General features: G+C 41.2%; 1 protein-coding gene across 9 annotated transcripts in view; it reads right to left on the bottom strand.

Annotated features, from left to right (window-relative positions):
* Nucleotides 1-24580, bottom strand: part of LOC137181687 (inositol 1,4,5-trisphosphate-gated calcium channel ITPR1) — a 75901-nt gene that overhangs the window by 5275 nt on the left and 46046 nt on the right. For all 9 annotated transcript variants that reach the window (XM_067587563.1, XM_067587558.1, XM_067587562.1 and 6 more), the window contains 16 exons: nucleotides 22717-22904; nucleotides 17243-17426; nucleotides 16854-17107; nucleotides 15906-16106; nucleotides 15711-15821; nucleotides 15286-15381; nucleotides 14976-15119; nucleotides 14663-14770; nucleotides 14295-14487; nucleotides 11676-11798; nucleotides 8628-8803; nucleotides 7004-7168; nucleotides 5585-5774; nucleotides 5381-5473; nucleotides 2898-3037; nucleotides 1820-1985 (listed from right to left, as the gene is read on the bottom strand). In XM_067587563.1, coding sequence (XP_067443664.1) covers nucleotides 1820-1985; nucleotides 2898-3037; nucleotides 5381-5473; nucleotides 5585-5774; nucleotides 7004-7168; nucleotides 8628-8803; nucleotides 11676-11798; nucleotides 14295-14487; nucleotides 14663-14770; nucleotides 14976-15119; nucleotides 15286-15381; nucleotides 15711-15821; nucleotides 15906-16106; nucleotides 16854-17107; nucleotides 17243-17426; nucleotides 22717-22904 — 2532 coding nt within the window. The remainder of the gene's footprint in view (nucleotides 1-1819; nucleotides 1986-2897; nucleotides 3038-5380; nucleotides 5474-5584; nucleotides 5775-7003; nucleotides 7169-8627; nucleotides 8804-11675; nucleotides 11799-14294; nucleotides 14488-14662; nucleotides 14771-14975; nucleotides 15120-15285; nucleotides 15382-15710; nucleotides 15822-15905; nucleotides 16107-16853; nucleotides 17108-17242; nucleotides 17427-22716; nucleotides 22905-24580) is intronic.

Genomic DNA, 24580 nt, shown 5'->3' on the forward strand with positions numbered 1-24580 from the left:
CATATACTTTAATTGCCCAACCAGGGATGAATAAAGCTCTTTGAATTTAATTGAATTGAGGAATAATACAATATTATTAATTAAAGATGATTTTCTAGGGAAGCTGTTGGTTCTCAACCTCAATCACTCCTGTAAAACAGACTTCAGTCAATTTAATTCTATTCTAATATTCTGTTGGTATTCTGTTGTCCTGTCAGTTGGGTCAATTAAATCCTACAACATGACATTGCAAATTTTAATCTTGGCTCAACAGAATGAACACTTTATTTTACACTTTACCTAAATGTACTGAAAACACTCAAGCAGACTGTGTACCTGTAAGCAAATCTGAGTCCTCTCGCTGTATAGTACATAGTTCAATAATGTTACTGACGTAAATGGAGAAAAGGGCAGTGCCAGGAATAGAACATGGGGGTGGGGGTGGGGGTGGGGGGCGCTCGATTTAAACAAGCATGGGTTGACACAATATTCAAACCTATGCTATAAGACGCAATCAATATGAAAGTGCCCCAACATAGCAATTTTCATCTTTAATATGAGATGAGGTGGGATATTCAGTCATCCATTAAATGTACTCTTTGTAATGAAAACAACAACCAAACAGTATGCTTGAGAGAAAATCAACAATGCTCAGTTGGCTGTTGACAAGTTCCTCTTTTAATTTTTCTATAGTGGACGGAGGGTGAGGTTGAGCCTGATTCCTTGAACAAAAGGAACATCATTTCAGCTACAGGTAAAGATTTGTGACGTAAATCAATCATTGGCTACAGACCCAAATATCTAAAAACTAATACAAGATTGAGAGGAAGATCGATGGCTTATAAAAACCGAGCTAGAGCCACTTAAGCCTGTGGAGATCGGCTCCTAATCTCTGCATCTCCTGTTCCCTTGTGGTCCTTCTGGAAACCATAGAGACGGCAGCTCCCCCTGTGGCCTGGCCTTATTTAACATGAGTGAGTCAGAGCTGATGGCTGGCTTGGTGACATAATACTGTTCTCGTTCCATATGCTTACCTGCCCTGACTGCCTGACCGAACATACGTACGTACACACATGCTCACGTATAACATGTACTGTTGGGCTCACACGCATAAAGATGTGGATGCACATACATATAATGTACAGTCACACACACACACATACACATGATAGCATGTACTTATTTAAGCACCTATAATGGACATATGAGGAAATGCAGATGAAGTTACACAGAGAGACAAAGGCAGTGAAGTTGCAAAAAACATATGGTATGAAAATCAAGTGTATGTGTGTGTGAGTGAGTGGGAGAAAATGTCTGTGCGTGTGAGACAGACATGAATTATGGAGGCGAGCGGAGCAGTGGCAGGAAGCCCTCATGACTCAGCCTTCTTTGGAACGACAGTGGAGTGAAAATGGGGGGAGGAAGAGAGGAGGGCAACTGCAACAAGCTACACCTTAACAGACTTACCAGAAACCATAAACACACCAAGAAACCAAACATTCTGAGAGGGGAATTTGGGAATTGACCAAGTAACATGAGGTGGATTGTAGAAGAACACTGATAATGTTAAGTCTGAGACACAGAGCAGCACAGATTAGAGAAGTAATCCTGCCACTGGAAAGTTAGAGGTTTGATTCTCATGACAATATCCATAGGAAAATATTCCAGTACAAGCCACTAAATTGTTGGCAAACAATGTGCCACATAAAAGATAAAAAGCTACGAGTTACACAAAGCAGTGAACCTATCGCAGAGTACTTCATATGGCAACTGAGGGGTGAAACAAATTTGGGAACTATTCTAACAACTATTCCTAAACAGATCAGCTAAGTCGTCTCACCGCAGATGAAGCAAGTGGTCTTCAGGACTTCTTCTTTCTTCTGTTTTTCACTCCTCAGATCAGCAAAGGTGTCAATGATCACACCAAAGATGAGGTTGAGGACAATGATGATGACCATGAAGAAGAACAGCAGATCGTATATCACTCTGGCTGCAAACAGTGGCTCCTGTGAAAGGTATACGCACACGGAATTAGAGTCAGTGACCAGAAAATGAACAGATCACAGTAATTATTCACTTTAATGTGTGTGTGTTAAGATGATTTTGTATCGAGGCTGACTGATGAGGAAGACTGTCCCATTTAAATGTATGACCCAAAGGACAGGCCTTTACATAAACATGTGCTGGGAAGGATGTTATGAATTTAAAATGAGGTTAACCTTGGTCATCATGGACATTAATGGAAACACTAGACCAAAGGCGTAACCTGCCAGATGCTACAGTAACAGAGACGGCAGAAAGCCGGTCATCCTGATGCAGCCCCTCTTTAGAAGACACGGTTAAAAACAAAAAGATCCTTCAAGTGTGAAACTTGGGAAGAAATGTTTATTTTTCGAAGTGGATTTTAATGCCCGATACATTGTCTAGTTTCAATCGCTCTTGAAAAGAATGGCCCTCATGCAGTCACACGCTTGCACTTACTTAGGACAAGCTTGTTTTAAAGCAGCAACATACTGATCTACTGTGTCAGCCATGTGAGCATATGGTATGGTGCCACTTTACTTTACCGATCAAAAAGACTTTTTGGCCCCACTTGCACTGTGTTGTGAATTCTTGAAGCACACATTCACATCCTCTTTTGACATCATTAGTGGCTGAGCCTGAATTCAATGGAAATCTATTTTGACATTTAATTCTCACACAAGGCGGAGGCGGTACAGCTGTAAGGAAACATTGCGAAACCTCTATGCTTTTGAAATAAAAAAACAAGTTAAGAAGATGGGCCCATAGCCAGCTCACATGGCCCGTGCTGCAGCTGCGGGAGTTACACCATCTCAACCCGCATGCACACACACACACACACACACACACATACACACACACACACACATTCAGGGCCTAATCAGGGTTAAACATACCTCTTTGGACGGCTTGCGGAGCACATCCCCAACACCCCCTCCACTCCTCAAGCCGTGACTCAGTACAGTGACGATACACATCAGTAGAGAGTCACAAGTCCGCTCCATGTCACTGTCCTCATCACTGTCACTCCCAAAATCTGAGGAAACAGAAAGGAGAGCTTTAAACAAATCTTTTATTTGGCATGAGAAGGCTAGGAGGCTGTTAAAAGTGAGGTTTATTAATCATTAGTAGGTACATTTTTGATAACAGAAAACATACCTACTACATCGCAGCATATTTATATCACACTGCAGCATAAGAGAACATCATTAAAACTATAGTGCTTTATAAGACTGGTATAACTGAGTAATCAGGACCACTTGGGCCTACATATTTTAGTTTATGAAACGTCAAAAGCATCGAGCTATGGCTCATGGGAGATTCTAACAACTGACAGTCTGCCTGTAGATTTACAATGAACTGTAAAAATCTTAACTGTATGACAGGAAAAGTAACATCAGGCATGATAATATACATTTATTTTAATTATACATTGTAGAATAATTCTGTGAGGTAACTTATTGCCAGGTTTTAAAAGCTCTCTTCTCTCTCGCTGTACTACTCTGTGAAAAATATTCTCTCAAATTATACAGAATACATGCATTTAGCAGTAATGTGGCAGCACTTTAAACACCAGTTTACTACTGAGGTACTAAAGTAGTCATTATTGTCCAAACAATTGCTGCTGCCATCCTGGAGGTCCATTTTGTGTTCCATTAAACCTTCACGAACTGCATTTTAAATGCATCTAAGATGAATTATAATATGCTCATAATGTTCATATACTGTATTTACTCAAATGATGATAATAACAAACAATACAAGAGGAGGATTTCCTTGTTTTAAAATATTTACTTTGACTATAAATTAGCGTTTGATAGCCTTGTGGCCACAGTACAAACATGGGGTATCATCTGCTGTTTGGTCATAAATATTCTTGGCTTGTCTGCAGAACTTGATATCTATTGAAACCTTGTTTACATGTTTTGGTTCACAGTGTGAAGACAGTCAGTCAAAGCAAAAGTGTTTTTGTTTAGATGGAATGTGAACTTATTCTGAGCCAGGCAGAAGAAAACTGATTAACATTTTTGAATGGCTTATGCAATTCAATAAGGTTTATAGGTCATTGTAGAGTAGTTAAGAAGAAGACACGGTGAATATAAGGACCTCGAACACAGTCACATGAAGGACAGGATGGAGCGCATCATTGTCCCCTTGTGTTTATTATTGGCAAAATCATTTTATATGTCTGGGCTGATGCGTAAGGGACTGATACTGATGTTCTGTTTTTCACTTAACTACAGCAGTTTATATATCTTCTTCTCTGTGGGACGTTTATGGGTCTGACGATGTATCTTTACCCTCTTCATGGCTCATTGCTGATGTAACAGCTCCATACCATGTGTTACTTTGTGTGTTATTGTGTTGACTTTGGTGTCTCCAAATAAATAGTATAGCACTGTAGCACCGAGTCAAAGTTAATTGTATTTGCTATTTTAATCTTGAAGGCACCACACATCCTGACTGGCAGGAACTTCCCAGGCATTTAAAGTTTTTTCGGTACATTCATTTGTTAATGTCACATGAGGGTCGATGAGGTTACATATGAGTCTTTCAGGTCAAATGGCAGTCATGTGATAGCTGATGGAGTCACATGAATTAAAGAGTGAATTAGTGTGAAACTGCACAGCATGAGGAAACAGAGCACTATCTAGGCAAAAACATCCCATGAGACCATGAGAGATTTCCCAGTATTTCAGATAGGTTCTACTATACATGATTGCCAGTTCTGTGCTTCTCTCAAACATCACCATGAACCCTTCCTACATGCGCCCCAGCTGGCCTGTCATTTGTATTTGCTCCCAGTTTGCAAACATGGCAGCTGGTCTATACACTTGAACAAATGTCTCCTAAACTATTCACCAAAATCAGTTTATGAATAAATGATCATTCTCTCCAGCAATTTATAGTCTTGCAGTTGCAAGAAATAGTGCAAACAACAAATTTGACAAATGCTACATTATTTGTGAAAGCTTTTGACTTTTGAAATGCTCATAATACTTTTGCCAAAAAAAAAAAAAAAAATCAATCACTGGCATGAATGACTTATGACCACTGTCAGGATCCCAGGGACTTGAAATCAAACTTTGTCCTCAATAAACCAGTTTGTTTACAAATATGTTACACTTCCAAAGGTCACCCGTTAGGCCAAGGTCAGCCCCACCAATGTCAGCAAGATTACCCACATCATATGTTGAGCTTGTTAACAATATTCGATTGGTTTAATTTAGGTTTAATTCAGGACAAGAAATTCCCACAAGAACATTGAACATTTGAATAATATTCATGGTATAGCTGTTTTTGATAACTTAAATATTTAATTGAACATACGTTTCTTAGGCTACACCTGGGTGAACCCCAGTGTTGCAGTATACGGTACCTTCCTGCAGAGTCTCTGTGGTGCAGTTCTCATCAATCCCTGCCCGACACATTCCTGTAGACAAAAACTCATTGGCCAGACTGGCTCCACTTTCTGTAAAATAAGAAGGGACAAATAGCAAGTTAGCCAGGCTTTTCAAAATTAAGAATCTTCATAGTGTAATCTTTAGAAGCGTTTACAATAATTAATGAAGTCTGTCCTCACTCCAGGTTGTGTTGGGGATACGATCCACCTCCAGGATGAAGTCGTCTTTGAAGAAAATGTAGCCAACAATGGAGAACAAGTAGACCAAGATGAGAGCCAGCACAGCGGTCAGTACAATGGAGCGTCCATTACGTGTCACACTCTTGATTACATTCAGCAATGTCTCTTCTCTGTACACCAGGTCAAACAGCTACAAAGGAGAAGCACATGTTACAAAATAAAAGTATGACACTAGGCTAAATATGCCAGTAAATATGTAAGATTCACTGTAAAGTTATTTAACACCTCTCAGAGGGCAAAATCTGAAATTGTCAACCTGTAGTGTATTAATTAAAGTCCCCCTCCACTCAAAAATGTGTTTTGCTCATTGTTACTTCCGTTGGCTGTTTCTAGCGTCACTGTGCAGAATGATGTATATGCAGAGTTCAACACTAGAAGGTTGTTTTCAAATTAATCTGCTGAAAGTGGAGAGTTTCTCTGTGCTCACTGAAAATCTGAGTTTCAGGGGTGAGCCTACGGGCATGATTTGTGACACATCACAACTACGTCACAACATCACAACTGTGTTCTAGTATGCAACGTACATAAGTGTGATGCAGAAACTTGAAGCCTCCAATGCACATACAGTGAGAGTGGACCTTTCAGTGGAGTCAGAGACATCTTTTGTCCAGCAGTTAAACTTTTGAAACGAAGAATATTTGCTTATATTTATTAATTCTGGATTTTTCAATAAGGGAGAAGGAGATGTAATTTAAAGGATTTTAATGAGGTAATTGGTATTTTTTAATGGAAAAATCATGTTAAACATATAGTATTATTACAAGCATTTTTATGTTACGACATGTCGAAGGGATCTCTAATGTTACATACCACCATCTTGTATGTGTTGCAAGCTGAATGTGGAGTTACACAAGCATGCATAAGTTGCAAAATAAAAAACAAAACTGTGTTGGATTAGATTTCTGTGCATGATGTGCCTTTTATGCTTTTTTCTTCTTGTGTTGAATCCTCAATTTTCTTTGACATAAATTTTCAGCATCTTGTTATTCAACCAGAGAAAACCCTCCAACTCTCCAAATACTGGCATATTCAGACATGTTATAAAGCAGACCTGATCCTAACAACAACAACAGCAGCAACACTAATACACCACCAAATAAGGAAACATCTGGCTTGCTACTAGGATATGTCCTTGAATGCACCATGATGTAACACTAGAGTTGTATTCAGAGAAGGGAAAAGTATTTTACAAATGTTTTTTCTCAAAACCACTCTGGCAAAGATGCTGCCTTCATCTTTCTGAATGGTTTCACCTGCCTGTCTTCACTCCTTCTTAAGAGGTGTGTGTATGCCTAAAGTTAAAGAGGATTCATAGTATGCGTGTATCCACATGTATGAGTGTATGTGTGTTTCTCTCACCAACAAACTGTAGAAAAAGACGTGGACAAACACCCCCAGACAGCAGATGATGAGGTAGATGAGGTGGTAGAGGAACTCAAAGTCCATCACCATGGCTTTGTAGCCCCGTGTGAAGGTCCCCCGGTTCCCCACAAAACTTATCAGGAAGATGATTTTATTGCACACCTGGAAGATAAAGTCAATCTCTCTTTTATAATTAGAATGCAGGGTCAGTCACTGATCATGATCATTTTAATATTGAAGATTTCATTGTAGATGTCAGAAATAATCAACAATGGCCTTTGCTGAGGGTACTGGGGCAGAAACTGAAAGCGTTGACAGCAACATGTTTGGGGTGGTTTTTAAGCTAAATGAGGACACATTCAGCGAGTAAAATAACCTACTTATTGTTGTCTTTCTGCAGTAACTTGATTTCTTAAACATCATGTAGGGTAAAGCAGAAACCTGGTTTCCTGAATCAGGGTAAGGGATTAAACGAAACCCGGTTAACACAGCTACAGTAGATACCAAACCTGATTTGGTCATGTATACGAGTTTCTAATGGGGTTTTTGCAAGAGTGCATGACAAAGACTTCAGACAGGGAAAGTATCACTGTGACAACAGTTTTTTTGGGGGAGGCGCAGTGCATCCTTTTATCTGGAATAATGAAATCTAAAGTCTGACTAAAAGTTAAACTGACACTCAAATGAAAAAGTGAAAAATAAGTCAGTATACAGGTAAAAGAAAACAAAACGAAAACTGTACAAGCTTTGATTTAAAAATGTAAGACACATAGCCAAGGAGAAATGTAACTCCTGAACAGCTGCATGTAAATGCAGGCTATAGAGTAACCAGGTTACTGCAGTGCATGGTAACGTGTTCTCTGATTTCCTGTCTTAACCTGGTTTCTCTCAATAACCCAGTTTCATGTGTGTATATAAACATAGTGAGGAGAGATGATAGAGGTGTGTTCAAGCCTTTATTTTGTGTGTTTATGTGTCTAGATGTGCTCTAAAGCACGTCTAGAAAATCTCTGGCGGGTGAAGGGGTGGTACCACTCTCTCTAGGGTCCAGTGACGCACTTCACACCCCATAACACAGTCAGACGCTGCCAGGGAGAACTGTAGGGCCAGGGGCGACACCACAGGCAGACGGGGCACCGGCCTGCCAAGTGGGCATGAGTGTAAGTGAGAAAGGAGAACTGGAACTAACGCGGTAGAGGTTTCTCAGTACGTGAAAGTGCATGGTGCATGTGAATGGTGAAATAGAAGTGGTGTGTTTTTGGCATATCTCTGGGGAAAATTACAAATAAACCACACAAACACTCACTGTCACACACATAGTTGAAATTGTTTTTTCATCCAAATAATAAAAATGATCTCCCTTACTGTACTTCTCATGTGGTATCTATTGTAAGCCAGTTGAGTGACATTTTTCAGAAACTTTGCTGTTGAATTTTTAAAATATAAGTTTAAACACTTTAAGCACCACAAACAAAATTTTATTCACTTCCGCTGTAATCGAGCTGAGGCAGAAATTTCAATCATCTCAAAACCAAAACTCTCTGTATTGTTAAGACATCACTACAGGAAGGAGAGAGAAAAAAACCCTGTAAATTAGGTGAAAGGAGTAACTACGACTCACATTGAAGGCACCCAGAAGAAAGAGGGTGGGCTCCAGGCCAACAGAGAAGATGAGACGGAGGATAGTGACAATAACGAGGGCACGGATGCCCAGCGGTTGGGGCATGATGATAACGATGACCAGTGTTGCCAAGACTCCCATCCACAGCAGAGCAGACAGGTGAGGATCCAGCATACCTGCAGAAGATAAATGCACACACACGAGGTAACCAACTGTTTTAATGCACAGGAAAGTTATGAAGGACACCTGCTAAAACTGCTGACGCTGTTACATAGTGAATTTGCCATATGTAGAAAATATGTGACAGCATCATGTTAAGAGGATGACAGTTCAGATCATGGCTTAAACCAGGCCTCATCCAGATCAACACAAGTTTAACTGGCTTCTGCTAAGTTCTGCCTCTCAGGCAAGCCTGGGGCCTTCATTAATGAGACTTTGAACTCAAAGAGTGCAAGTTACATAACACCCAAAAGTATATGACATACTTTTTTGTGTATGTGTGTGCTAAGCTTTACAGTAGTGACACCCTACCAGATGCTTCACTTGATCCTGGGGTAAATCCAGGATTAGTGTCCTAGTCAGTGGTTTCATGTGGCAACGTGTCACTCAGGTTAAAAGCCTCAACCAGGTTTGTCCAGCCAAAAAACAAGGCCACACCCAACCCGCTGCCTCTGTAACCAACACTGCTTTCTTAAAACACAGGACTAACATGTGTTCATTTGTACTCTATGAGCTCTGGACAAAATGCAACCGCAGAGAACTCATAAAAGGAGCAAAGAAAAAATCAGGATTGTGCTGATGTTAGAAAGGTAGAGATAATATGAATGGAAAACATGAGAAGACAGACAAAGGGAAAAAAGGGAAAATGGGGCAGAACTGCAAGGATTAAAAAAAAATTGAAAGCTGAAAGGGTGGGGGTGCTACTGCAGGCAAGGGAGACCTCCTTTCCTCCCACCTTGCCTCTCCCTGTCTCCTTCTTTCCTTCCCTTCCTCTAGTTTTCTCTCCCTCCCAGTCCCTGTGGAGATCACATGACAGGTGCCACTTACATAACAGCCCTCTCTAAAAATACCTCAGCTGAAAGATTCATGAGGAACGAGCAGGGAACAACACACAACTCCAGTGATGTGGCAGACTGAAAGAGGGGCGCTTACGTGCACTTACAAACTCGGTACCTACTTTACACTTTAGTTCAGCAGCAAATGGATGATTGTGTGCAAATATACTGTAAGAGGCATCTATAAAAATCAGAGGTGGAGACAGCTGCAGGCATGAAGTGTCTGCGTGTGAGCATGAGTGTGTGGTGTTAACCAAAGCTATTCATCAAAAGGCAGTCAGTCATGCATGCAGGCAGAACACACTGACCTAGATCTGCTGCTCTTATAACCCTCATTCCAAAGCCCCAAGCAAAGGAGGGTGGAGAGCAGAGAGAGCACAGTGTGTGTGAGTAAGAGAGAGAAGGCAGGGGCCCAAAGCCATAAAAGTGCCTGTTTAAGCAGGCCAAAGGTATGTTGGAGTCTCACGTGATCCTGTCGTGCACACAGACCCGAGCTCCAGTGTAGACGAGGAAATACAGTCAGACCTTACTCAGGTTGAGTGCTCGTTTTGTACAATGATCAATAACAGGCAAATGGCATTTTAGCTCTGTCAGAAGTAAAAACTATGACATTTGTATTTAGTATCACTCAGCTAGAACTCCTTACTGTTTTTGGTGACTCTTTACTACACTATAACCCAGTATAATTCTTAAAGAGCAATGGATGCAAACTTACAGTAATGTGCTCTCAGAAATGTGGTCATTGAATACGTGTAACTAAAACGTGAAACTTTGTCACTTTCTTTACATGAATTGAAGCAGCATGGAAGGTGAACTGAACCCACTAAGAGGTAACACAATAGAACCAAGTAAACACACATCACTGAGTAGGGTTTGGTAGCTGAATATATTATTTATACATTTATACATATATATATCTTTATTTGAGGTGTAAACATAATGTGTGACTTCTTTTTGGATCATCTGATGTGTTGTGTATGACTTGTCCTACCTGAGCCAATGTAAGCACTGTTTATGGGACAGTAAATTGCACAGGGCACTCCCGTGTTTATTGTGGTTTCCATAGTACTGAAAGTCAAATATGAGCTTGAGCTTTAAGGCTATGTGTTAGCCTGTGAATGTGTGTGGGTGTGTCTTAAACAAAGATAGAGGGCTTCTCAGGTCCTGCTCCTAATCCTTGTCAGGTGATTGAAGTCAGCAGATCAGAACATTACGAGAAAAAGGAGATCAGTGGGTCAAGCGCCCGGTAGTAGGATAGAGAGTCAGCTTTTTTTCCATAATCTATCTCTGTGGGTGGTTGCAGCATGTGATATTTCAGGCCATAACAGGTAGTTTTCTTATTTCATAGTGAAAAGTGAATGGAAAAGAAAAAACTAATAGCTACAACATAAAATGGGTGACATAATGTGGCACTGAGTTGGGTTTTTTTTTTTTCTTTTGAGTTTCATTCGTACTGGGGCTTTATTGCTGGCTGTGACAATTGGTGCAATAAATTTAATATCATTGTATATCCACGCACATGTATTCAATTCACCTTTAATCAACACAGGCCATATCAGGACAGATTGCAAAAATGTAAGAGGAGCAGTTTGTAGCGGAGAAACATGACAACAAGCCCCTGTCCTTCCTGTTTTGCATGGTAGAGCGCATAACCTTTGTTTGACCCCAGATTGTGAAAAAGTCTGAATGCAAAACAGTGCAGTGCAGACAAATATGCCTCCATGGTGCTGCATCACCATGCATGAAAGAATCTAACTGCAGAAACAGTACATTATGTTTAATATGCCCAAAAGAGCATCATCAGAACTGCACTGATATCCCCTTGATTGCAAAATATGTAAAATAATAAAGAAACTTAAATCACTGAGTCTCTGGAGATGCATTGTGACATCTAAGAGATATGAGTAACAGGATGTGGAGAATGGAGGAGGATTGGATGTCATTTTTAAAAGGGCTGTTCACACACTCAAACGTCTACTTAAATACAACTGACCTCCATGTACCCCCTCCAGGGGGTAGAAGAAGCAGACCAGCAGGTTCATGAGTACAGCCAGGTTGAAGGAAACGTTACTCCACACTGATATGTTTCTGGAGCACCAGTACAACACTGGCTGGGCTGGAGGTGATAGACGGGAGAGACAGGGAGAGACATTACACATATTTTCCAAACATGATCACATACACTTTGATTTATCCCAAGGTGACATTTTTCTGTCTTGTCCTTGTTTCTTTCTTGTTCTTGATTTTTTGTTTTTGTCTTACAGACCAACAGACCAAAACCCAAAGATGTTAAATTCAAAATGGTATAAAGCAGAGAAGAAGCAACCAATCCATATTTTTGAGAAGCTGGAACCAGCGAATGTTTGGCATTTCCGCTGAATAAATTAATTAAGCTGTTAATTGGTTATCAAAACTGTTTTCAGTTAATTTTCTGTTGTTTTCAGAACTAATTTGATTATCACATACCCAAAATGTGAACAAGTTGTGGGGTTCAATTGGGATGTCCACTAATCAGAAGGTTGGTGCTCCTGTCCGTATGTTGAAGTGTCCTTGGGCAAGACACTGAACCCCAAATTGCTCACAATGGCTGTACCATTGGTGTGTGAGTGTGTGTGTGTGTGTGTGTGAATGGGTGAGTAAGCATTAGAAACATTGTGTGCTATATGGGTCCTGATGAGCAGGTTGGCATCTTGAATGGCAGCCTCTGCCATCAGTATATGAATGTGTGTGTGAATGGGTAAATGTCAGCATGTGCTATAAAGTGCTTTGAGTAGTTGGTAGACCAGAAAAGCGTTCTATAAATGCCGTCCATTTACCATTTACTATTCATTTGGGAATAAGGCGTGTCCCATGTCATCTACCCAATTGCTTCAGTGGGTCAACTTTCCCCAGTTACTTTACATTAGTAATATGAGGACTTGGACACTTTGAAAAAGAAATTACAGAAAACTACAGAAAGAACCTAAAACAGCCTAGATTGTTAATAATGTATGCTAAAATTTTGATACTGAAGTTTAAAAAGGTCAAAATAAAGACTGTCATATGCCACATTGACCTTTTCTTCAGACACATACCCTGACTTATAACAGTCTACTTTTTGATGGTCTGTCCTCTGCTGTTAGTGGAAAAGGAGAAACAGATGCAGGGACTTTTCTCTGTCCATCCCCTCTTCTGTGCGAGAGACAAAATATGGCTTTGTGTGGGTATGTAAGTCCTTTAACGTGGATCAGTAGTGTGACTGAGTGTGGGTGCCGGTCTGTGTGCGCATGTTTGTATACGTGAGCAAGTAAGCTCTCAGTTGTGATTCATAAGGTTACTGTACAAATGTTTCACGGCTGAGAGAATGTGGAAAGCCCCTGTCTGCTTTTAGACAGTGGAAACATGCACACACAAATAACACAAGCACACACAGGATGACAATGTTAACCCTGCTGTCAAGTTGGGGATATGCATCCTTCCATTCATTTCCCATACCCGCTATATCCTGTTCAGGCTTACAGGGATTAAAGTCTACCCCAGCATCTATTGGGTGAGAAGTGGGGTACACCCTGGACAGGTCGCCAGTCTGTCTCAGGGCTAATACACACAGACAGAAAACTACATTCTCAACTACAGTATGGGAAATTTGGTGTTTCCAATCCATCTAACCTGCATGGACTGTGGGAGGAGACTGGAGCATACAGTCATGATGAGAGAATGCAAACTCCACACAGAAAGGCCCCTGGCGGTCATCAGGTTCGAACCCAGGACTGTGAGGCGACAGTTATCTAATCATCATGCCACCATGCCACACCCAGGTTCGGGATATTCATCACATTAAAGGAAATGTTTACGATTTTTCAAGTCTGTCTTAAAACAATAATCAGATGCCCAGATGAACAATGAAACAGACTTATCTTGCTGTAATCATTCTTCCTGTTCAACCTGGCCATTAAGAGAAACTTTCATAATGCACTTTCAATGTAAGTGACAAAATCCAAGTCATTTTGGGAAAAAAAGGCACTGAAGCTGTGCACATCATCACCTGATGAGCATCAGCTGACTCTTAAAACAACTAGTCACTGAAGACAATGAGGCTGTCTTTGTGCCTTATTATTATGATTATTATTGATAATAATAATCATAATAATAATTGTCATCAGGTTCAAACCCAGGACTGTGAGGCGACAGTGATCTATTATTATCAATAATAATAATAATAATAATAATAATAATAATGATGATCAAGAAATAGCATTTGGTTTCACAAGCTCAAACGTGAGGATTTGCTGGTTTTCACTGTTTTTTTTAATCATTATTAACTCAATATCTTTGTGTTTTGTGTTGTTGGTTCATTTTCTTCTGACATTTTATACATTTTTATAATGATTCCATATTCAAAATATATTTTTTGACTAATTGATAATAAAAATATAATAACTTTCATTATTAATATCTCATATATCAGCGATACATATTGGTATGGTTCTGTTCTAGACAGCACTAGGGAGCGTTGGGGGTTACTACATTCCTGCTTGGATTAATTGTGGAGGAGCCTCAGAAGAAGAGCTGAAGCCCAATTAGTAATGTGTATTTGACCAGTATATGCACACACACACACAGCACCTCTTACCTCTGAGCTTCTTCTGCCAGTTCATCTCGTTAAAGAGGTCCTCTGCTCTCAGAAAGAAGTCGTTGATCTTGCTGCCTTGCTCGTCCCTCTCTGTGGTGTAGTAGACTCGCAGCTTGGACTCTGAGGTCAGGAACTCACAGATGTTTGGCACAGGGAACACTATCTCCTCCATGGTGCGGTCCTGACGCACAATCTAGACAGAGAGACACATGGTAACCTCCAAGGACAAAATACCTGGTGCATGACAATTTCTTTGCAAATATACTATAAACATTTAAGATCATTCCAATTATTTGTGTTGTTTGTGAAATTGTACTACAGAGGGCTTCAACTGGTTAATATTTTGTGACAAGGGTTGTGTTTATGACCTCTATCTGAGCAGTGTGTTTGGCATAAAACTCCAAGGCCTCATCTCCCTCTCCACTGGTCCCTCCTGGCTTCAACATCATGGACAGCTCCTTATTATGACGCGCCAACTGTATGAAGGACACACAGACAAGAAGTGAGCTGAGCTTGTCACAAAAAACAACACATGGACAACGTGTGTCTCCTCACACTCCTGCATGAAATTAGAGGTTAATAAATGATCTTTTATAATTGCATAACACTATGTGCTGTGCTATGCAGTTAGGCAACCAACATGGGATTCTACAAAACACGTTGCAGAGATGAATACCAGACCTGGTGAGCTAAAATGTAGATGTTGTGTCCAACATTTCTGGGGGAAGCGGCATCATGTTCTTCCTCTTCTCCATTATCCTCCTCCTCCTTTGTGTCCTCAAACTCCACCTCTCCCTGCAGATAGGCCTTTTTTATCACCTCCACCTGGAGAGACACAAACATGCCCACACAACTTTCATTATCGCAGGAGGCATTCAGGATAATATGTCACATCAAAGCTTAGTGGTACTGAACAGCCAAGGCTATAGCTTAGTAATTGCTGCATTTAAGATGTAAAAAGAAGCTGAGGAAACAAATATGGGTTCCTCACCAGCTCTTTAGGCCTCATGTTGTACAGGATCCTCTCAGCATTCTCACTGTCATGACGGCTCTCCATAATGGCGAGCAGCAGCTTGGAGGCATTGTTCTAAGAGTGAAAAAAGAGAGGAAACAGGCAGGGGACATAAAAAAAATCTTCTAGATAAGCCCTGTTAGTTTCTTCATCCAATGAAAACAGACAGTATCCCTGGTGCTCTAGGAAAATGCACTCTGCAGCTATTTGTCTTGGCAGGTATGCACTAACACTAGCTGGAATGAATGTCCAACTCCTATACTTGTAGCCTGTTGGTGATATTCCATCTTTCTGTGAAAGGAAACTACTTCACAGTTTGGTTCTCATTTTTGTCTCGACAGCCAAACCAAAATCCCCGGTTTCAAGCAGAGGTGTAGATTCTTCCACCAGTCCTGCCGACTCACCTTGAGCTCTAACACCAGGTCCATCCGCTTTTTCCCAAGTGGGTTGATGTCATTAAGGATCAGAGCGATGATGATATCAATACCATTGGACTCGTGAGTGGCGATGCAATTCTAGAGGAAAGAGAATAGAAATGTGTAAGAAGGACTGATAGTGTCTTAGTAGAGTCCAAGATTTTGCATATGTCTCTTGTGTACCTGGTTTTCATGGCAGGGGCCTTGGCAGTACTCCGTGAGACTCTCCAGGGTTTGGTTGATGAGGGCCACATTCTTCTCGTTGATGTACAGTCCCAGTAGACCGAGACCTCCCGTGGTGCTGCCACAGATACAGTCTAAGAACTGCAGAGTCTCACACACAAGGTTGTAGTTGTTTTTGTTGTTTTGACAGCGAAGGAAGTTCTGAAAAGATAAAAATGGTTAGAGTCAGAAGGTAAAATGAGCAGCTTGACTGTGATAGGTCTGTATCGGCTGAACAGGATATAAATGATAAGGAGTCAACAAATCAAAAACCAAATACACAGTAAGTACACAGCATTAAAGGAATAACAGTTCAGCTAAAACTGAAAATTACTAACCATCAGTCACTCAGAACTTATTAGAAGTTTTTAGAAATAACAAAGACTGAATGATTTGGTCAACTGTTGAATTTAAATTGCACATTTATTTTAATTATCAAGTAAAACATCTGCAGGCATCGCTGTTAGGTTTGTATTATTCTCCAATGGCAACAAAGCCCTCCAGCTGCATTCTTTCTGGAGCCAATCCTTGGAATACAGAGGCTCAGTGGAAGAGCAAGACACGGAAAAAACAAGAGGCTCCGTGAGCACAAATTGCATGAAATAGGAAATTCTCCTTTCATAGCTCTATGAAAAACGATGTGCCAGAGAAGTCATCTCCATATTCTAAAGAAGTCAGGCCTGACCTCTCATACAAATGACAATGATATTTTGATTTGATGAAGGTATTTGTATTAAAACCATGAGACTGTGTCTGGACTGTGTCTAAAAGCCAGCAGATAAGAAGCAAACACATGCACATAGAAGATGTCACAACCATTTATCTATAGAAAGAAGGCACTGTACCCAAGTGGGATGCACTTTTGGATTTCTGTGAAACTTACAGAATCTGATGCTCAATCTGACCCACCTGTAGGTCACGGTTGTGATTCTCACAAAGCAACTGGAGGAACCGAAGGATGGGCTGCATGATAACGATTACGAAACTCATCTCTCCTTCATCCTGATTCTTGTCCCCACCACTGGGCTGGCCGTCTGCTGAGGTGAAGTGGTCCTCCGGGTCGGCCTCACGCCGGTAAGAGTTAAAGGCTTTCTTGGTGGCAGATGAGGCCTCCAGTAGTTGCTCTCGCACATCCTCTGTCATGACCACTGCCGAGTCTCTTGCTAAACAGATATAGGCACAAAAGGGGGACTTAACCATCACTGCATAAATCATCTTTCGACTCTGGATTTTCAAATAAATTGTAAATTATACAAATTGTAATTTCATACATTAAATTACAACAGGTGACCTCTGACCTTTTTTGCGGACAGGGACGTCTTTGTCCTGGCTCTCATCATCTCTCTTCCTGTTTCCCAGGTCGCTGGTGTTTACTGTCACTGTGGCTTTGATCTCCAGCTGGGCCACCTTCATGCGGTCGTAGAAGACCCGGAAGAACTTTTCTGATTTCTTGTCTTCCGTCAGACGGCAAAAGAACGAACGCTGGACACACAGCAAGCACAAGAAGAGCATTATTGATCTTCTTGTCAGCTAAGCAGTAAATAATTTATTCTAAAATACTAGGTATGGTGTGGACAGTGTGTGTTGCTATGAATATAAATTAGAGCTGAAACTATTAGTCAATCCATAGAAAATTACATTGGCAACTATTTTTGATGAATTGTTTCAATCATTCTTTAAGAAAAGACAACAAAGATTCTCTGGGGTTCAGCTTCTCAAATACGAGGATGTTACTACTTTTCTCTATTTTATGTCATTGAAAATGGAATATTTTTAGGTTTTTTTGACAAAAGCATTTTTGTAAGTATTTTTAACTATTTTCTATCATTTTATAGACAAAATGATCATTTAAATAATTGAAAAAATAAGATTAAAAAAAGAAGAAAAAGATCTTTAAGATATTATTTTCAGCCATAATATAAGGCAAAGTAAGGCAAGTTTATAAACTTAAGTTAATTTCAGAGTGTTTCACTTATATTTAAAAGAAAAAAATGACTATTAAAGAGTGAATCTAAAATCTATACAGTATATATGTAGTATAGAAAATAATACATGATATAAATTAACACATGCATTACATAGTCAACACTTTTTTCTTTCCAAGTTTGTATTATGCAACTGATAAGTTACTAAGAGCTCAGTTACTGTGAGTAAAACCAGTGTGATATAACAAGAATGAACATGGACCTGGCATAAAGTATCCAGTTTTAAGATCTGGTTTTGTTTAAAATACCTTGTCTGTCTACGCTCATATATTCTTCCCTATTTTAACTCGGCTTTTGAAAAATAGATCAAAACGGTCTTGACGTGACATTCACAAAACATTATATAATCATAGTGGAGCAAGTCCGGATTTTCGGTGATGCGAGGGTTTAAAACGCTGCAGTTATTGCTGAGGAATGGGGTCATGCAGAATTAGAACACTTTCGAGCCTGCGAGTGCAATGCATACACCGTGTCCCAACCCACAGGGCTGTTGTTTTGATTATGTAAGAGCTGTTATCTGCTGCAGCCTATGGAAAGGCCTCGACCGGCAAAAGACGCCTCACCACACTAGCAGGGTGAAAAATGACACGAGAGGGAGACGCCTGGCCTACTTACACAGATAGAGAAATGGAGATGGTGGGGAGCAGGGTGAATAAAAGCTAGAGGCGAAAGACAGACACCAAAGAGGGAATAAGGGAGTAAAAAGGAGGGAAAAAAGCAGATGATTGAAAGAGGGGAATTGAGAGCAAGCGATAGGGAGGGAGAAAATGTTATCAGACAGTATCTAGGCCAGTTCTGAACGTTTGTTACATAACCATCTGTCTTTCCAGGTTAGATATAAAACTGGGCTACTGGAGGAAACAGATAAATGATAGTTACAAGGAAATGTTAAGCAAAATGAACAAAACAAGCCTTGTTTCCCTTACTCCAAGGACATAATGTGAATGTGTTTGTACTGAGCTATTTCTATGCACTGAAATTTAATGTTGAACACACTGCTACACCATTTCATTCAAAATTAAAAATAGCCATCATCAAACAAGAGCGTGTACGCAGCTTATTAACGCAACACAGAGCAGAGCTAACACAGTTTTGCAGCCAAATCTCCTCCAAAGCCAGAGAAACAATGACATAACTGTGTGCTTGTGCCCCAAAACAGATTCCAGAGCCTCGTGCCCCACCCCGGCCCTCCACCACTGAGCAGCAGCCCTCCTGCACGTACGCACTCTGCCAACACTCAGGGACAAGGATGAGATAGCAGAGTGGGGGGGGGGAGGGGGGGGGGGGGGGGGGGAGCTACGGAGCAAGGCCATCACGCAATAAACTACTTGATGACAGAGTGGAGAGTACAGAGAAGGGATTAGTTGTGGCACTGGCAACCCACTCGCAGCTCACAACTCACAGCGTGCCTGAGATGGTAGGTGTGGGGAGACAGTGATGGTCATGCCTGTCTGTCTCTGCTCACATAACTCTGCCCTCCATCAGTCGGCTAAAGCGTGGGCCTGCGGGGAGGGGGGTGAGGAGGGGTGTAAGGAAGGCAGGGCTCAGAGGGTGAGGCGTGAGGCCCATGGCCAGGATAACACACATTGATTAGACCAGTGCAAACAGAGAGAGGAGCACTCACCCCCACCAGCCCAGCCTCCCACCCTCCTCCTCCCACCTTAACCATTACATAACTCACACAGACACATACACTTGTACAGTATAAGCACACACAAGCTGGAGAGTGCATACGCTTATACACTCACTGACTTTTACACACACATACACACACACACACAGACACACACAAAACTAGGTCAGCTGTCTCCGGCACAGTCACATGCCAATTTCGAGAGGACACACCCACATATCACACATGCTCTGCAATACAGTATTCTTTCCCAAACTCTGTGACTGCCAACTTTATTCTTATGTAATCACATTAATTTTCCGCTGCCTATCATTTAATTCATGTCGCAGCAGTCGTCTCTTGGATAGCCCTAGTTAAAGACACTGCGTTCAGTCTCAGTGTGCAGTCGGGCTCACAGTGCAGGGTTGGCAGGACTAGTACTGTGCCGGCAGGGGTATTTCATTTATGGATCAGGGTTAGCTGAGCTATTAGATTTCACTGCAATGAAGGTAAGTTTGTTTGACGAATGGTGGCTGGAGGGGAATGTATTGGTCATGCAAGAGTTATTCATTATTTCGTCCAACAGTAAAGGTTTTCACCTGCAGCAGCAGCAGACTGAATTTTTTTTTCATTGTTTCTAAGAAGTGAGCTGACTTTAGTGGATTGAGTGAGTCACTGAAACAAAGACAAAGCCTGCCCATAAAGATGGAACACCACGGTAAACAATAAAAACACCACAGCAAACTTTCATTCTATCATTTCTTTAGAAATGTATGTGAGTTTGCGTCTTCCTGACAATGAATCAGAAGTGAAAAACCTGAACTTTCACACCTAACCACGTCGCTGTCTCTGTAGTGTTTCAATACTGGCCCTCACACCCTCGGTTTCAAAATCTGCGCTGCCACATCAAGACACCATCTGTGTTTTGATATCACTTGAAAAGCAAGGACAAGAGTGGCATGATGGAGAAATGACGTTATGGATGAAGTAACCACATGGTGGTCAAGGAGAGAAAGGAGTGATAGTAGCAGAGGAAGATGAAGGAGAAAGAGAGAGCAGAGGAAGAAGAGGAGAGGAATAAGCATCTCAGGGGCCCCCTGTAGTGTTGGGTAAACACAGAGCCTGTCTGTATCCATGGAGACAAGCCCTGAGTGGAATGAGACGGAGAGGAGTCGGGCGAGGTGGGGGCGGACAACACTGAAAAACAAGGTCACAGCGCTTTCCCTTCTCTCCTTCCGTTCCGCCACTTGGCATCAACAAAGGGATGTTATGTAACAGCTATTTATACTCGCACTCCTTTTCCCTCTCACCCTCCCGCTCATGTCAGGCAGCACCACATGCAAACCAAATGGAACTGCAGTTCCTCTCTCCTTCCAAGTCCTTTTCCTCTTTTCCTTTGTCTCTTAAAATCTGTCACCAACCTCATCATTTTTCTACCTGCATCAGACTACATTCAGTACTTTTTTTTTTTTTTTTTTTTTTACAGTAGTAAACTGCACCTGCAGTGCATGTTTTTTTGGAGGGAAACCGAACAGCATGCCATGCGGGACGAGTGAAACGTCACAAGTCTCAGTGTCACAACACAATTTACAGCTGGCTCTCTCATAGCTGTCGCAGAGAACGTGGAATGTGACCGAAATAAAGAAGAGCAGCAAGGAGCCAACGAGTCTAGAAAGCGCTCAAATGCATCGAGACATCTATGCATGGGTTTTGCATGACAGCAGAGAGAGAGAGCATGTATGTTGGAGAGTGACTGTGCATGCAATCCCAAGTTTTTTTGCGCGGGTTATTTCTGTGTGCTATGTAGGTCACGAGTAAATAGTTAACTGGGTTACGTGAGAAAAAGTTATCCAAGAACCAACAGGTGTTCAGCTCAGCATGTCAAATGAAGACACCTGACAAATGCCAACTTGAGTTTTTCTTGAAGAGAGCAGAAAGCAAACTCCATTTTCAGTCAAGGTGAGTTTGTGGGTAAAGGCGTGATTGATTTATGATCCAAGTCTTGTGATGTCAATAAAAAAGTACAGTGAGCACATGCGTGTAATAAAAGGCAGGGTTCATATTTGTTAGGAAACTATCCAGTACCTCAAAGAACACAAATATTTGCACTAGGTGGTACATTTGTCACACCGCATACAGAGTAGTTTTTCCTGCAGAGAAACCTCCTTTTCAGAACAAACTTGAGAATGCCAGGGTGAGAGGAGCTACAGTTTCTCTTCAATCCCCTCTGTGTTCCCCCGTCCCTCCACCCTCTCTCCCCACTGCCCCAGTTCCGGAGGCCCAGCATGACCCAGTTTGGGCCGGTGGGAGAACGAGGGAGCAGGAGAGAGGCTGGAATGTTTTGAAGGCTGAGACATTCCTCATTGTTCATTCACACAGGCTTTATGTAACACAGACTGATCACGTGACGCAGCTCTGCATCAGCCGTGGGAAGCCAAAGCATTATCTCCGCCACAGTGGCTTCCTCGCTCTAATCTGATTATGCAACCCCCATTCTTACACAACAACACACAGACAGACGGACAGACAGACAGACAGACAGACAGACAGACAGACAGACAGACAGACAGACAGACAGACAGACAGGCAGATTGGAAAGACGATGAGAGCAACAGACAGACATGAAAAAGACAAGCAGAAAGCTTAAAACAGGGTGGTTAGAATAGCTCAAGTTAAAGCAAATAGGGAAAGAACATTAATTTACATTGTCTAATGTGCACCGTCTGTAAGACAATCCAAAATTAAGACATAATAAAAAATTTAAAAAAATAGATTGATCTGTAAATTACTGATGTCATTAGCAGTTGGCTTGGTCTTTTAGAGAGATGATATAGCATTGGATATGAGTGGGATGGGAGCCGCCTTGGTAATGTACATGTGCCGCTATGGTGGCACACTGACCCACATACTGTAGATCCTCTAGTAATGAAAACTTCTATCCATCCATGATACAGCATGCAGATGATCTGCAGATGCCCTGTGGGATAAGCTGAGCCTTTGCACAGATAACACTGCAGATCAGTTACAGTAGGTGTAATAGGTAAGTGTATAGCATTCACTGTAAGATTCAGGCATATTCCAGCAGTTTTAGTCGTTCAACAGTAGACGACAGATACAAAAATATTCTTTTACTTTCCAGTATCCATATTTGTATGATAGGGTGGGGTTAGCTGACCTGGATGGTGGTGTTTCCACCTTCCAGCAGCGCAATAGCCAGGAGGATGCTTTCTTGGAAGACTCGGTCACTAGTGGTGTTCATGATGAGGTCAATGACCAGGTCAGAGGCTCCTTCTTTGTCCAGGTGACACTGTACCTCTGCCAGGCTCATTTCCCCACGACTCAGGCCCCCCGGTCCCCCTAACGCTGCAAGACAGGGACAGAGCAACGAGTGAGGTCAGAACAACAGTAGGTATGTGGCCTGCAGTTCCTAACAGAGATGGATACTTTTCATTGACCAATCCACTCATGTCAAATCTAACCAAATATAGTTTCATCAGCAACATAACCTACAGTAAGACAAAAGCTTGTGAAAGTGAGAGTGAGATACAGGATGTACACCACAACTTTATGATGAAGAAAAAAATCAGGTTGGTCCTAGATTAGTCATATGGTAGTTGCTAGCACCTTATCTTACAGTATCTAGGCAGAAACCTCATTGAATCTGCATCTTTGATATTGTTGGGGAAAATGAGCTCTCATTGTAGCCTGCCCTATGAACGTAGCACATGTTATTTTTCAGCTTATGACAAATAAACAGAATAATAACTATATAGTAATTGGATAATCACAAATATCTCTAAATGATATTTTAATTTCACACTAAAAATTTATGCTCATGCCTATTTTTGATATTTGATACACTAAACTGCAAAACTTGATACACAGCAACCTAATATTAGATAAAAAAATATCCTTTGATACATATTTCCTTTAGTCTTACTGGGTAAGACATTTATTGATCCGGTTTAACATATGGCACAGATTACTTGGCGAGTCCTACATAATTTACTAAAACATGCGAAAAGCTCACTGAAATTACATACTACAGTGATACTAATCCGTTCTTAGCAGTGTAACTGTACAGTTGTGTAAGTCATTGTACATGACTTTGCCCGCACATCCCCCCCTCCGAGGCCCCAGCTTCAGGGCACATATGGAATTCTGGCTCTTGTTTCTGCAACAGGTGCAAAGGCTGTTTTCACAGGAAGTAGCAGCCTGTCACCTAGCAACAGTGAAAAGTGGATACAACAGGGGACGGGGTACACTTCCTGTGGTCTGGAAGTTTGCCAACATCTTGGCGCACATGGGAGAGATGGTGAATTTTTTTTATAATCTCAAGTTCAGATGAAATACTATTTGCCCAAACAAATAAACATCCAGCCCATTCATCACAATTCTATAATATACATAATATGCAAACATTATGGTGTCACGGACTTGTTAATGACATTAATGCAACAGCAGACAACAAGCAATTCTGGTTACTAGGTCAATATGACAGGACTAAATTCATATGAAAAAACAGACTCATTGCATTTCCCTTTGGCACCAATGTGTCTCTCCAAAATCTATATGACGATAAGATGTTACCTCACATTGTACATGGGACATATCAGTAACCAATAATTCAAAAAGCAGGAGCAACAGTGAGCAGAGAAGCATTGCTTCAGTATTTTGACTGCAGATAGTAACACAATGACTACGTTATCAGGTAGTGATAAGAGTGTTGTGCTCTACGTGCTCAAAGGGCAGCTTGCAGCACAACTCTGGAGCTGATAACCGGCTCATGGCCAGACAGAGTCCCATCCTTATATAACATATTGAGAGAACCTTGGTGTATTACAACCTGGGACAGAAAACATTTTGGCTAACCAAAAGGAAAAGTTTTATCTGGACTTTGCCCCCTGATAGTAGTTGTAGTCATTACTGGCACTAAAGTCATGCTTCTCTTTGGCAGAGCTTTTGGTCAATGCTTCACAGAAACATCAGCTCAGTTAGGGATGTTGAAATCAGTGTTTTATGGCCTTGCACACTCTAAA

This window comes from Thunnus thynnus, chromosome 4 (genome assembly GCF_963924715.1).
Source record: "Thunnus thynnus chromosome 4, fThuThy2.1, whole genome shotgun sequence".
NCBI classification, from domain to species: Eukaryota; Metazoa; Chordata; class Actinopteri; order Scombriformes; family Scombridae; genus Thunnus; species Thunnus thynnus.